Source organism: Haemorhous mexicanus, chromosome 24 (genome assembly GCF_027477595.1).
Source record: "Haemorhous mexicanus isolate bHaeMex1 chromosome 24, bHaeMex1.pri, whole genome shotgun sequence".
In the NCBI taxonomy this organism is placed as follows: Eukaryota; Metazoa; Chordata; class Aves; order Passeriformes; family Fringillidae; genus Haemorhous; species Haemorhous mexicanus.
The window spans coordinates 739292-754940 of record NC_082364.1 but is presented as its reverse complement, the minus strand read 5'-3'; the positions used below and the strand labels follow the sequence as shown (position 1 = coordinate 754940).

At 49.5% G+C, this 15649-nt stretch overlaps 1 protein-coding gene across 7 annotated transcripts in view; it reads right to left on the bottom strand.

Moving 5' to 3' along the window:
- Nucleotides 1-15649, bottom strand: part of ARHGAP32 (Rho GTPase activating protein 32) — a 237706-nt gene that overhangs the window by 22102 nt on the left and 199955 nt on the right. For all 7 annotated transcript variants that reach the window (XM_059867416.1, XM_059867415.1, XM_059867413.1 and 4 more), the window contains one exon: nt 14539-14688. In XM_059867416.1, the coding sequence (XP_059723399.1) occupies nt 14539-14688 (150 nt within the window). The remainder of the gene's footprint in view (nt 1-14538; nt 14689-15649) is intronic.

Genomic DNA, 15649 nt, shown 5'->3' with positions numbered 1-15649 from the left:
CTGTAGGAAATTTAACTTCAGCCATCAATGTGGAAACTGGTCAGAGGTGTTCCTGCTTTAACAAGGGAATGCCAGAATAGGAATCAGGTCAAAAAAGGCCAGTTCTGGTCAGAGACAGTGAAGAAGGTTCCATGGCAACTCCCACGGGAACTGTGGCGTGAAATCCCATTCCAGAAGAGCTGGAATAAATACTATCTTTCATATCTATACAGGATTAACCTATCCTGCTTGGTTTAAGGAAATACAAACATCAGGAGGATGCTACTTTTGGTGGCACAGACAGGAGAGCTTTTAGAACTGATAATTTCATCCCAAATGTCTGCCAGAGCATGGCTGGATATGGAGAGCTTCACAGCATCCCACACTCACAGAAAGTGCAGACAGAGCAGGACATGACAGAATGGAAAAATCAGCCTAGGGGATATAATTAGGTGTCAAGTTAATATTGCAACCGCTTCACCACCCCATTCCTTCCAGCTGGCTTCCCAGGCTCATGCACATCCAGTGCTAGAGCTCTGTGTCCATCCAGGCAAGCTTGAGGAGGAACAAATCACTGGATTTACAAAAGGCACTAAAACTACCCCAAACACAGAGAGAAAACCAGGATCAAGCTCCTATGAGCACCAGCAAACCTTCATGGAAAAAGCTGGGATCCCTGTGGACCCCCTGCCAGCCAGCTTTTGGCAGCAGCTCCTCTGCTGATCTCAGTGTGTTCTTTAGATGCCAGGTCTGATCAGTGTGCCACGTGACACCGATGCCGAGCAGGTCATGTGGCAAATCCCCTTACACCACAGCAAATGCCATCTGCCAGGCAGCGTGCTCTCAAGTGCTGCTGCACTTGGATGCTCCATGCTCCCCCACAGCCTCCTCAGCCTGCAGCAAACCCTCACAGCTGGAGGAAAGGTTCATTTCAGATGCCTCCCTGGAAATCAGCAGGTGTATCCAGGATAAGGGGCATGTCTACTGCACTCTGGAGCACAGGACATGGTGAAAGCTGTAAATCCTGCAGCACGTCAGCCACAGGCTCAGCAGGAGCAGATTAGACCCTGCACCTGGGATGCTCCAAGGCACCTAGAGACAGCCAGAACTGAGCCAGCCAGGCTCCAGTGTTACATTCCCAGAGATGCACAGCAGCTCTCACCTGATCAGGGCAAACTTTGAGGCAAGCAGAGCCCTTGTACATTAAGCCAAGAGCCTTGGGAACCAAGTGCTGCTTTTTGGGGAACAAACACCAGTGGAGGTGAAGCCTTGTGCTACCTCAGCATCGGGGAGCTTCCAAGGAGGACCACAGCTGATGGCTTCAGGAACCAACAGACACACTCTGAACCTGGGAAAGGCAACAGGTTCTCACTGAACACACACCCAGGCCATGCTGGGGACACATCCATCAGTCATCCACAAGGACAGATCCGAGCAGAGCAGGTGGAACACTGGGCCTGAAATTCTCATAGTTTCTCAAAAACACTTTTGGAGGTCAACAATTAAGCCTTTATTCAAAAAGATTCAACACCTCTTGAAGGAGGAAGTTTTTAAGGCTGGAAGTAGACAGGGAAGAAGTTCTATCCTACTCAAGCAGTGGCCAGAAAGGGCTGAAGTGTGCATTGTATGGCACTATGGCACTGGGAGATGCGTGGGGCCCAGGTGTGACCTGTGCAGGGCAGCAGAGGTGGCAAAGCTCCATCCTTGTGCAGCAAAGGACAAGGACGAGGCTCTGGGTGTTGACATAGCCAGTGGTGTTTGTCCCCTGTGGGAGAAGAAACCCCAGACTGCCAGACAGACCTGAACCGAGACCCTGTGGGATGTCCCTGCGTGTCTGCCCCACAACCACCGCTTACAATGGGCCAGAGGTCACAGATCTCACCAGTGACCTGCACAGGGCTCAGCCCCCACCAGCAGCGTTTCCTGCATGCGTAAGTCCCAGAGGATTCCGCAAAGTTTTCCCAAGCTTGGAAGCGCTGTGACAAGATCTGCTAAAGCTGCAAATCCCAAAGACCTTAATGATTCATACTGCAACCACAGGATGGGTCCCCTGGAATCAGCAGAGCCTGCTAAATAAGTAAATCAAGATGCAAAAAAATAAACAGGCTAATAAATCAAGAAGCAAACACACCAAGAGGCAGATAAATAAACAGCACTTGCCCTGCCTGCCCCATTCCCAGCAGGAAACCTGGAGTGACAGTGGAGCAGGGCAGGGGAGCCAAAGGGAAGGCAGGGCTGCAGCACCAATGCTCTGCCTCAAGTTCTCTTTTGTCATGGAAGGGCCTGGGCACAGTGAGAGTAATTAACATACCCTGAAAAGATCTCAGCAGGCTTGTTCCATGCATCTCCTCATCTGGTTACCAGGACAATCTGTTCTTTAAGCTAAATATACCATACCAGCACCATGGATATTTTGGGGGAATTCTGCAGGGTTGGAGAAAGGACTGAAATTCAAGTAAGGCTAAAATTGTACCTGAGGGGCTTTTGCTGGAACGGTGACTTCATTTTTGCGATTTCTGAACAAAGATGACCCCTGGCCATTGGGTGTGTGCTTAACCTCCCTCTGCCCTTTGAATCCCCACCCTTTAATATCCATTTTAGAGATATATATCCACACAAGGAGGGAACAGTGACTTCCCTCAGAAGGAAAAGGCAGGATGATAGCACAAGCCAAAACTTAATGTTGCAAATGTCAAGGGTGCCCAGACCAACATCTACAGCAGCTTCTGACACTGTGACTTTTTTGGGTACCGTATCCATCTGCTGCAGAAATCCCTCCCCTGCAGGTGAATTTCTCAGTTCAGGAACTGATTTTGGCTTCTAGATCCCAAACCACAACCCAGATTTGAACCAGACAGGTACCTCAGCCTCATCTCAGCAGGGAACCAAAGGAGATTTCCTCTCACAGGATGCACCAGCAGCAATACTTAAGTTCTACTAATGGCAGTTAATTACTGTGGGTTCCTGCAATTACAACAGCCAGACTCCATGACACACCTGGTTTGCATTAAGAGCCATAAAGGCCCACCTGGGTCAGCACCTGGTTCCTGGCAATGCCCAGGAGCTTTGGGAAAGGCAGGGGGAGGAAACAAGTGACACACTCAGTGCATTCCTGCAGCCCCATCCAGGGAACTGGGTCAGGGAACCTCTGAGCCCAGAACTGGTGCCTGGGTTACCCAGCCAAGCACACAGCCCTTCCAAGTGCCACATTCCCAGGCAAGCAACAAAAAATCATTGATCCTCGGTGGGATTTTAGTCCTTTTCTGAGCCATGGGGTCTTTGGCCAGTGACTCCAGAAAACCTCCCAGCAGTGCAGTCACTGCCTCAGCTGCAGGCAGCTAAAACGCACTGCCAGGTGCTGCCTGGGAACAGCCAGCTCTGCAAGGACACCGCACACCCCTCCCTCCTTCCCTCCAGCATCCCCAACACCAGGTGCTTTCAGGCAACAAAGTGCAAAGGGCTGGAAATGTGGATGCCTCACCAATGGGGACCCCAGCACATTTCACCATCACAGCAGCCAAAGGAATTAATTCAAGCCCTTCCAGAGCATCTCTCAGCTGCTTTGAAAGGTTTATTGCATCTCTGAGGGCTTGTTAACTGCTTAATTCTCTGCCATTAAGAGGAAGCAGAAGTTCTATGGTTTTCATTCTGAAAAACATTTCGATTCATCCTCACATGAGGCATATTTCCTTTCCTATCATTTGATGGGTGAGGTTTTCTTTTTTAATATTTTGTAATGTTCCCTCCCTGGGCTTTCAGAGGCTTGTTTGTGTTTTATTTTATTTTATTTTACTAGCACATTACTGGAACCAGAAGTGTTTGTTCAGCCTAGGGCATGAGGCCTCCCACTAAGCCCCCCTCTGGCACTGGCATTTTCCCAAAATACAGCAGTGGGGTGCAGGTCCCACAGGCCAGACCTTGGGGCTGGACAATGGCCCAGAGCACCTGGGTGGCTGCTCCTCTCTGAATTCCACACATAGCAAACCCACAAGGGAGCTCAGCCTCCAGGAGCACGGCAAACAGACTGCAAGAGCTCTGCCTCGGCAGAGGTGACAGCCAGCATGCAGTGCCAGCAGACTTGGGACACACACTGAAAATCCAGACCTGAGTTACAGAAGGTTAAAGGCTGTTTTGAGCCACCAGGATAGAAACTGGAACAATCAGCATTCAGATAAAATGCAGGTGGAGAAGCTCACCCCTGGCTGTCTAGGCTGCTTTTGGGAAGAGCTGGGAAGGACAGGCAGGGGAAAAGTCAGCAGAGGACACACACCCAGCACAGCACAAACGGTGCCACTGCAGCCAGATGAGCCCCTTTCTTGGAATTGTGAGCCTGGCCAAGGCTGACAGCTTCCAAATATCTGGAATTAGCCACATAAATCCCAACTCCCCTGTCATTAATGAGGGATTATGTAAAAACCTAACAGGGAATATCCCCTCTTCAAGAAATACAATTGCTTTTACTCCAATAATTTCCTACTTTAACTCAATTTTAGAACCATTAAGGTTGGAAAAGACCTCTAAGATCATTAAGGCCATTTTCCAAAAAACTGTCCAAATATTTCCTTAAAAAAAAAAAAGTAATATTTCAGCCTGTGCCTTTTAAACTTCTCATCTCTGAAGTTCTTCCCTCCACCTTAGTTACACAAAGGTGTGAAGCAGCAGAGGAGAGAGATCAAGGATTTTCTCTTTATTGTTGCATGAGGAGCTGTGTGTCATACAATGCTGTACCTGCACATGCCACTCCACAGGCACACCAACCCCACCAGCCCCTGCACATTCAGAAAAACATTCAACTTTAAAAGACTCTCTTCTCAGGACTCTTGTCTCACTTTTGTCTCATTCCTAAATCTCTGTCCTCATGTTTGAAAAACCAATAGAAATACAAGACTAACCAGACACTTTCCTTCCTTTCCAAGATGCTCAAGGCCACGTTGGATGGGGCTTGGAGCAACCTGGTCTAGTGGAAGGAGTCCTTGCCTGTGGCAGCAGGTGTGACTGGGTGGGATTCGAGGTCCCTTCAAACCCAAACCAGTCTGGGATTCCATGATTCTTCAACTCCCTGCCCCTCATTTCCAGGCTGTGAGCCACACTGACATTATCCACACTGGTGATGAGTCGTGTAAAGTCCAAGCTGCCCCAGTTCCTGGTCCCAGGCACACAGTTCTGACCTAGAGTGGGACTTTTGCACTTGGGAGAGTGCAGCCACAGCAGAGCAGAGCAGAGCAGAACCCCTGAGCTGGATCCCTGACCCAGGCAGGGCTCACAGAGGGAGCAGCACCGGACTCTGCTTCCTCAGCCTGGAATTCTTTTATGGCAGCTCAGCCAGGACTGTGGAAAGCAAAGTGCAAAGTTCAGGCCTGGGGAACAGAAATCCCCCTGGGCTGCACCAGGCAGGGCAGGTCACTAGCCACGTCTGTCAGGTCCTGGCAGATGAGCAACATTCCCCTGGCTGCGCCAGGACAGCCTGGAATCTGAGGACTGCTCCCTGCCCACTATCCATGATGGAGATGTACAGCCAATCCCTATTCCAGGCTGCACCCACCCATTTCCCAGGGCAAGGGTTTAATTTGGTTTTGATACAAAATATCACACACTCATTAAGGCTGGAAAAGCCTCTAAGATTGAGTCGAACTGCTCTCCCAGCACTGTCATGGCTGAACCATGTCCCCAAGTGCCACAACCCCACAGCTTTTATATCCCTAGGCAGCCTAAGCAGTTCCAATGCTTGACAGCTCCTTTAGTGAAGGAATTTTTCCTAATATCCAACAAGACACTACTAATACTCAGATTTGGCCAGTCTGCTGGAGCTTACACTCCCTCCAATACACTGAGAGGAGGGGAAGTTCTCCCTGTGCTAAGAGGAGCAGGATAAGAGCACAAGCAATTCCTGTACTGACTGTGACATTTCTCCTCATGTTTGCTCCCCCCACAGCTGTAGTGTTTCGAAATGCAAATTAATTTTCAACTCCCAGCTGTCCTCAGGGTCACTCAAGCACAAAGAATCCTCTCCTCGCAGCTGCAGGCAGGGCAAGGGAGAAGGGGAGAGACAAACTGGGTCTTTTTAGCAGAAAAGGTTTGTGTTCCCTGCCCAGCAACTCCAAGGATGTCCCCTCAAACAAGGCATTCTCCACAGGAATCCCAGGTACCCCTTTGTAATGCTGACCCCATACCCAGTAATCTCAAATTCCAGCAACTCGGAGGGCAGATGGTGAAGCAACAACAGCGCCTGTTGTGGTTGGAAATTTGCTCAAAATAACTCAAAACTATTCACCTTGAAAGTATCAACTTGTGTCTAGTTAGTTTGTGAAGAAGAGAACACATCTGCAGCAATGGGAATTCTCTACTCATCTCCAATTTGGGTCAACTGTTCCCCTTTTTCCCCAGGCTGCTGGATCTGCCTTTGATGTCACACAGAGACACTCACTGCCACGCCCAGGGGGACTTCAGGCACCTAAAACACTTCACAAAAAACAGCTCAACATCAGAAATGTTTGGATTTGGGATGCAAACCCAACCCAGGGAACACAAAAAATGCAGGGGGAACACACGGGTGAATTTTCTTAATTTCTACAGACATTCACAACTGGATGTCACGCACCAACCTGTACTGGGACTTGCATAAATACTATTTGATATTTATATCCCACTCCTAATCTCCCAAGTACTTCCTGGGTATTAGGAATTTACTTTGTGGCACCTTGGGGGCAGACACAGGTTATTAGTTTGATTGTACAAGCCTGGAGATGGAACGGGAGATAACAAACAAGCTCCCCAAGGCCAAAAACTTGTGGCAGGGACAGGTCTGAGTTCCCAGCTCAGGGCCAGAACTCTGAGTGCAACTGTGACCATTTACTGCCCGAGTCCTCTGGAGATTGATTTTGAATTAAAAAATTACTATAAATCTGGAAATACCAAAAGGAAACTGGTTTTGGCATGTTTGAGGCTGCCTGGTTTCAATAAACTGCCAATTCAATTAAAAGAGGGACAGTCAGGTCAGCAGGATGGAGGGAAGAGGATGGCTAAGATTACCTGGGAGCCCAGAGATCGTACAGCCACCGATGCCCCACACAATTCCTGCCCCAGAATGCAACTTTAAAACATTTTCCCCTTCATTTACACTGTGTGTGCACAGGGCTGTGCACAACAGGGACTCAGGTGCAAGTGAAAATGCTGAGACAGGCCAGTGTTTCCCCAGTGTGTGACAGAAAACTGTTTATAGATACACAAATGCTACTGAGGGAGGCAGAGCAGGAGGATTTCCAGTGTCCCCAGTTAGGTGGCCTTGTCAGGAAACGAGATCCACCCCTGATTTGTGAACTGCAGCTCTATATATAAACAACCAAGCCCAGGTATCCAGGAGAGTAATACAGAAATTACTGGATGAGTAAGCATGCCTTGTTTTTCCCGCTCAATGGAGAAGTTAGGATCCCCTTTTTTAAAAAACACCTGGAATAGGGTAGACAAGGTGAATCACCTCCAGATATCCCTACCTGCAAGCATAACAAGCATAAAGGAGGCAGGGACTTCAAGGGACTTGCCAAAGTCACACAAGAAATGTCTCAGCAGAAAAGAGAATTGCAAACAAAAACTTCAGAACTCTGGGTTGTGTCCTAATCACAAACTGCTTCAGGCATATAAATGCTTAAAAATAGAGACAGAAGGAAAATTGGGATAGCAGGATGCCAGAGCTGAACCTACTTGGAGGTTTGAAACTTTTCAGTTCACATCCGAACTTGTCAGCTTGGATAGTCTGAAAATACCTACTGAAAGCACAAAAATGCCCCTGGGGTTCATTACCAGAGTGAGCGCATATAACACACCCCCAGCCTCATGCAGAGCCAACATTCCCTCCCATGCTGGAGTGGCTGTGGCCCATGTCACCGTTCTGAAGGAAATGTCACATGCATGTCACACAACACCAACACTCCAATAAACCTTTGTACAGGAACAAGTTGTTACTGCCTGAACAAACCCATTGATGTGGCTGCAAGCATTCAAGGCATAACAATTCCAAACATACCTGGGAATCACAGGCCAGGCTGCTGAGCTGCCACAGAACTCCATGAAGCTGAAGGTAAAAACTGAGGGGCTATTTCACATGGAAGCTCTGCAAATATTCCAAAGTCTTTCTGAAGAGAAAACCTTGGAACAAAGCCATCACGAGCAGGGATTGCACCTGGGGCATCAGAACACTGAATCCCAGACAAGTTTGGGTTGAAAGGGACCTTAAAGCTCCCTCAGTCCTACCTCTGTGATGGACCTGGACAGGGCAGTAACAGGGAATGGGAACTGGTTATATTGACTCTCTTGGAGTTAAAAGAGCAAGAAAAACTGAAATTATTTAATCTGTAAGACTCTGCTGTCCTGAATTCCCAATCAAGGCTTCCTTCAGGATGGCAAAGATTCCAAGCCAGCCAGGCAGCCTTTTATTGTAATTATAATTCTGAGCTGGTAAAAGGGGCTCCTCACATCAATACCACAAGCCAAAGGGGTGACACAGATTGCCAAACCTGTGCTTGAGCTAAGGGGAACCAGGCTTAAAGAGATCCCAGCCAAGAGGCTGCCAAGATCTCATTCCTTGTGTTTCTCTGTTCTGGTAATAGCTCCCTCTATACCCAACTCTGCCATAAATTACTGTCAGAGGCAAATACATTACCCAGCAGCAGGGTGGGGATGGCTCCAAGGGATGGATAACTCCAGAGGACGCCAAACAAGCCATGATGTCAGCAGGAACCCCAAGGTGCTGCTATGGACCTTTCTGAAGAGCACCTGAACCAGTACAGGAGAATGAAACCGTCCCCGGCAAACACTTGCTGCTCCTGTGCAGTACGTAAAGAGATGCAGATCCCCTATCTGCTATTTCCTGCTATTCTCTTCCATTTTATTCTTTTTTAATTCTACCCACCTGTCCAAATGAGTTCTGAATAAATGTGGAGAGCTGGAAGAACACGAAAGACACAGAGCAAGATCAGGCAACTTAGTGAACTTTGTCTCTTGTAGGCATTTACATCTTCAGCAGACGTCAATGCCTCTTGCTGACCACACAGCACGGTCATTTTATAACAATTAAAAAATCATGCATAGATCCTTCACTATAGGAAACTTTTCAACTAAAAGTTCCATTTGTGAGTCTGTATTTTCCAGTGATGGAAGCTGATGATGTATGAATGTCAAACGCATAAAGAGGTACAAAAAAAGCCTTGTGCCATTAGCCTACAAAATCATCTGTGGATACAGCTGGTTGTATGATGGATTATCTCTGGAGGTGGATCTGTGACACCACCTCACTGGGGGACCCCAGGGCTGACTTGTGCTTCAGTCCAATTGCTAAGGGAGAAAGGGTCATTTCCAAGAAGTGACAGAACACTTCAGGCTTGGATGAACAAATGGTGTCCCCATGCTCTGCAGTACAAGCAACCCCAGCACGTGAGCCCAGCAGTATTTGAATAAAAAGTACATAGTAAACTCCTCATGTGCAGCAGCTCAGGAGTCTCTCACTCGCAGAACAGCAAAGTGGCTTTTCCCTGGTGGGTGCAGACCCTTTCTGCTGGGTGCTGACCCCCCTCCAGCCTGTGCTGACCCTTCTAGCTGGGTGCTGGCCCACTGCCCCCCCTCAGAGCAGCCCCATCCCTGCCTGGGCTCCCCATGGGCACTGTGGCCCCATCAGCTCTCCAAGAACATGCCCAATCCTCCCTGAGCCCTGCCTTTCCTTTTGCCCAGCTCCATGTTCCCCCTCACTCCCACTCATGTCACACCCCCAGGAGCTCTGGGGAGCTCCCTGGCCAAACATTCCACAGCAGGAACCAGGGCATGGTGCAGCTGCTGCAATGCAGCACTCCACCAGCTCCCACACTCCACAAACATCCTCTGCCAGCACAATCCCGCTAATTGGGGTCAGGCTAAATTTAAGTTCTATTTAGTTTCCTTCAAGAAAGAAAAACTTGGGGGGAAAAAAAATAATCTCTGCCCACAAAGGGAGTAAGAACAAGGTCTCTTCAGGAGTCAGGAATTGGGGTGGATTGGAATTTGCTGTATCTCTCAGCTCCATAAAATTGTGACAGGACATGGGGAATGGGTCAGGGGAGGTTTAGGTTGGATACTGGGAAAAGTTTTTCCCCCAGAGGGTGCTGGCACTGCCCAGGCTCCCCAGGAAATGGGCATGACCCCGAGGCTGCCAGAGCTGCAGGAGCCTTTGGACAGCACTGCCAGTGATGCCCAGGGTGGGATTGTGAGGGGGTCTGGGCAGGGCCAGGGGCTGGACTAGATGATCCTGTGGGTCCCTCCCGACTGGGAATGCCCCCTGAATTTGTAAAACAAACCAGCAAGGCAGGTGGCAACGCCACCAACCCAACTGGGAGCATTTCTGAGGGCAATGGAGACACAGCAAATCCTGTTGAGCCTGGTCTGCTGCCAAGTGATGCTTCCCTGGCAGGAAGCATCCCAAGCCCAGCAGGAGCCAAGAGATGAGTAAGGCACTGGATGAGATGCAGACAGGACCCTTCAGGCAGGCTCCACGGGGTGTCTGGAGCTGACTGGAGAAATATTGTGCAAACCAACATACTTGAAGGGAGCATTACCACAGGCTCTGCCAACAGAGAAGTCCAAAATCCCTCATATCAAAACTGGTTTTACTCCTGCAAGTCCCAGCTCATCATTCAGTGCTGACATGTGACAAGAGAGAAGAAAAGGACACCCTGCTGAGACATTCACTGGAAGCAACACACCTATGCATACCAAGCACCATGGCCAGGAGCCTTGTAACTCCCAATTCCCTCTTTCCCAAACAGCTTGGAGCACAGATAATTTTGAAAAATGATCCTGTGATCTGCCTATGACTCAGAACCTTACCAAAGAGACCGGACAGCAATGCTTCCTTCCCTCCTTTCCCTTCCCTCCAAAGGCCTTTGGGGAAGGACTGCTTGGCACCCCATGGAGGAGTTACTCCTATGCTGGAAGGGCTCCAGCACTGCTTGGACAGCTGAGAGTGTCAGCACAAACCTAACTGGAACTGAAAAGCAAACACACCAAATCCAATCCCCAGGACACTGCCCAGCACTCACCACAGTCCCCACCATGAATCACCAGAAACCCAGGAGGGTTTAGGGTGCACTGGTCATCCCTCACACTTGTTAAATCCTCACCTCCTTCCTTGTAGCTGCTCAGTGTTCCTGCTCAGACCCACACAGGACACTCTGGGAAACGACAAGCCACAACCTCCCCCGGGCAGCAGCACCACCAGCCTGCTGCTGCACTCCTCCTGCCTTCCTCAGACACCCTTCCCTAGGGAGAAACCGGGCCACAGACAGATCATATCCCGATCTTTAGAGCTGCAGGTTCTGTCCTGCCAGCCTGGAAGGCACCTCCCAGAAGAGAGAGCATGGCTTCACCTTGGCACAGGCCCATCCCAAAAACTCGATGCCATGATGGCACACCTGGTTTGCATTAAGAGCCTGGGTCAGCACCTGGTTCCTGGCAATGCCCAGGAGCTTTGGGAAAGGCAGGGGGAGGAAACAAGTGACACACTCAGTGCATTCCTGCAGCCCCTTCCAGGGAACTGGGTCAGGGAACCTCTGAGCCCAGAACTGGTGCCTGGGTTACCCAGCCAAGCACACAGCCCTTCCAAGTGCCACATTCCCAGGCAAGCAACAAAAAATCATTGATCCTCGGTGGGATTTTAGTCCTTTTCTGAGCCATGGGGTCTTTGGCCAGTGACTCCAGAAAACCTCCCAGCAGTGCAGTCACTGCCTCAGCTGCAGGCAGCTAAAACGCACTGCCAGGTGCTGCCTGGGAACAGCCAGCTCAGATAACCACAAATGCTCTGCTAGGTCAGGACTCGGTGAGTGAAGCACATGGAGCTTTGCAGGACGGCACCCCAGGGCTCCTGCTCCCTAGCGGAAAACCAGGGCACATCCTGGCATCACTTTCGTCCTGTGCATCCCATGCCAAATTTATCCTCCTCCTGACAGTGGCTCAGAGGATGCAGAACAAGGGATTACTTGCTGAGCCCACAGAAAGACAAGGTACTGCAGTAAGTGAAACATCTCCACTGTGCTTGCATATCCCCTCTGGGTACACAGCAAACATGTTCTTCTCCCCACTAAACAACCTGAGCCAGCTGCCTCGGTGCAGGGTTTATTAAAAAACTGTTACACTTATTGCAGTTTTTGTCCTTATCCCTTTTATTCTCTCATTCCACTTCCCACTCACTAAAATTGAGCACAGTTTCAGAGATTCATGACTACAAAATTTAGGCTGCTCATGTTGTTTCTCAGCAAATGCTTAAAAATTTGTCATCTTCACAAAGCTGGTAACAAGAAAATTCCTAGCATCACTCCAGTTTGTTTCAATATTGCATTTTTGAGGTGTACATGATGCCTTGTCACTCACTGCAATCACTAGGGACAGTGGTATTTGCTCCTTCAGCCCCGATAAATATTTTTGGGGATGGGGCATTGACCCAACAAAACCATCACGAGCTTAAATAAACCAATGAATGTATTGGGTTCCTTTTGTTCTTCTGAACTCCCGTGTTCTAGGTTGTGATTCCAAAGTATCACCAGCAGATACCACGCTCAGCCAGAGCATCCTCTGAGCTCCTGGAAAAAACACGATGTTCTGATTATGAGAAGCAGCTTTTTCAATTCACCTCAGGCCCCTTTCAGCAGGTCAGCACTGCAAGAGGCTCCATGACTGAGCTACAGTAATGCTACAGGAGGAGGGAATCTTAAAATGCTCTGCATGCACAGACCCAGAAATGTCTCCACGAGTCCCATCCTGGGGATTACATCACCTGAAATACAGGTCAGAGAGCTGAATCATATGGAAAACAACAATCCTGTGGTGGGAAGTGGAGTCATGCCCCTGTTGGCAACAATCACACTGGATCTGCTTCACTCCAGGGAGTTAGGAAAGGGTTATTAAAACGAGGGTGAAAGCAGCTGGTGATTCCTGAGCTGAGGGATCTCATTAGTACAGCCCAGTCAGTGTCACCCCAATGTGTGGGATGGTGGGGAGAGACCAGGACAAGGACAGAGCTCCCAGAGACTGTCAAACAAGAATTTCCAGTGGAGTTCAAGCAGTTTAGTTCAGCTCAGGATGTGTCTTTGAATGTGAAATAAACCACCCCTTGAAGCCAGGGGAAAAAGTCGGCACAGAGACTGGGAAAAAGCTTTAGCCATTGCTGACTTGTGCCTAAGGAAAACAGACAGGAGGAGGGCTGGGATGAGAGGGAATTCCCTCCTGCCCATCAATGAGCTCACTCTGCTCACATGGCTCCTGCCCTCCAGGAATGCTCCCACAGCACACACACAAAACCAGCTCCAGAGCCACCCGGCACTGTGAAGTACCTACTCCTGATGCCGTTCCACATGGGTCAGTGCCTGTTCCTGACTCCAAACCATCTCTGGTGCTTTGCAAGCCCCAATAAGGACCTCTGCTGGCTCCAGCTGAGCCAACGAGCCTTGCCACAGTTCTGACTCCACAAGGACAAGCACATGCTCTGCACCAGCTGGTAGTGAAACACTTATGTGAGATGAGGGAGTGCGCATCTCTGTTACTAACCAAATCAGCTGGAAAAACAGCAAGAAATTACTCCCTGCCCTTTGCCAGCCCTTTTTCAAAAAGCATTTGGATGAACAAGAAGTCTGAAGACTCACTGAAAACAACTTCAACAGAGAAACTCCTTTCCTGCCCTACACATCCTGTCACTTCTCCCTCTGCCTGCACACAAAAGCTGGGAGACACCAGATGGACAACTCTGGCACAAAGGATCTGCTGCAAAGCCATCAGATCCCATCACTGCTTTCACAACAGCCTTAACTCCTGGGCAAACCACGTACAGCCCACAGCTGCTCCAGGCTGCGTTCCCGAACATCCCTGGGTGTGGGCTCCCAAAGGGAACAGCTGAGCCTGGGGACGTGGGACAGCATCCCAGTGCTCTGGCTGCTCCTCAGCACTGCAGGAACCTGGACTGGAGGTGGCACAGGGAAGAGCCTATGAAATCCAAGTTCATCTCAGGAAGAGTGGTAACAATTGTGTAATTTTTTTCTTGGAATGGAGAGGTTTGCTCCTCTGCTTCTCTGAACTGTTGATGGGGAGGGAAAAGGGACCATGAATGGAGAGGAAAAGTCAGCTGTGAGGAAACACAATATCCAGTTAATTCCTGTAAATCCTGTGAAATCCAAGGAAAAGGCAGATGAAGGATTTACACTGCAAATTGTTCTAGAATCATACAAAGGTACTGAGTTAAGAGAAATGTAATGCCTGTTAATTAATCACTGATACTGACATACAAATAAAGCTTATATTCCTGAAAAAAAAAAACAACTTGAAGACTTGAAGAGGTTGAAAACCCATCTGCAGGAGCTGCAGCCACCTTCAGTGCTCCCATACTGAACCGTGATGCTTCCCACGTCGAAGCACAATGTTTGCTTCTCATTAGCCTCAGTTTCCCATTCAGCCACGGATTTGTGCCACACATTTGTTCCCCAGCACGACCCTGAACAACCACCCTGACAAATTCCCAACAGAGGAAGAGCTCAGGAGCAGGTTGTTTCTTACCATCATGGCCAGAGTTGAGCAGGTGCTCCCCCAGGTCACAGCCAAACACCCTTTCCTTGAGGATCCCCCGCTGTTTCAGTTTCTGTTTCGTTGGGCGCGACTTCATGAATGTCCGGAGGAAGGTGATGAGCTTCCCGTGCTTCTTCGACACTGCACAAGACAAGAACAACCAGCTCATTTCATTCCACACCTGGCAACCACTGAGCAGGACCCCTTCTACAGAGCACGTAACAACTGCAGTAGCATTAATATCAATTATTTACAGGAGCAGATTTCCCAAGGTTTGACACTAAACAGAGACTTGGATTTTGTCCCAGCCCTTGGCTAGTGTGGCATTACCCAGAGTGAGCTGGAATGGAAGGACTAACACAGAGACACATTTCCTGCAGAGCAGCTTCAGGCAGGAGCCACCTGAAAGGCTGATGCTGGGCAGCACCTGGGAGGGGCAATTTCATCTCTGGGAAAAAGAATGAGGCTCAACTGAGAAATCTGGTAATCTCCTGTGCAAACCAGTGTGTAGTCTACAAACAGAAATAAAGCTTTGTGACTGGCCCTTGCTCTGGTCTGAGGCCCCTGCAGAACAAAGGGCTGGCTATAACCCCTGAGGCTGAGCAGGCAGAACCCCCTGAGAGCCCAACCTGCCTTCCCAGCACACCAGGACCTCACTGCCCCTCACTGCACCTGCACAGGCACCACCCCAGAGCCTCAGCAGCCCCCTTCTCAAGTCATCACAAAATAAAAACAGACACACAGTCACTGAGGAAAAGCCCTCCAAGGCTTATCAAATCCAACCTGTGCCAAATCCCCACCCTGTCACCCTGCCCAGAGCACTGAGCACCACAACCAGGTGTCCCTTGGACACCTTCAGGGATGGGGGACTCCACCACCCAGCCCAGTGAACAGGTCACAAAGGCAGCTGATTGAAGAGATGCTGTTCATCCTCTCCAGAATGAACACAAGCAGCCTCCAAAGAGAGGAGGATCTGGCTCAGTCAGGAGCTGCCTTCCAGCCTCCTGCTGTGTCCCTCTAGGCTGTGCTGGGGAAACTCTGGTCCCTCTGCTAAAACCACCTGCTCAGGAGCTGAACCCCAGTGCAAGGCAAAGGAGAGCAG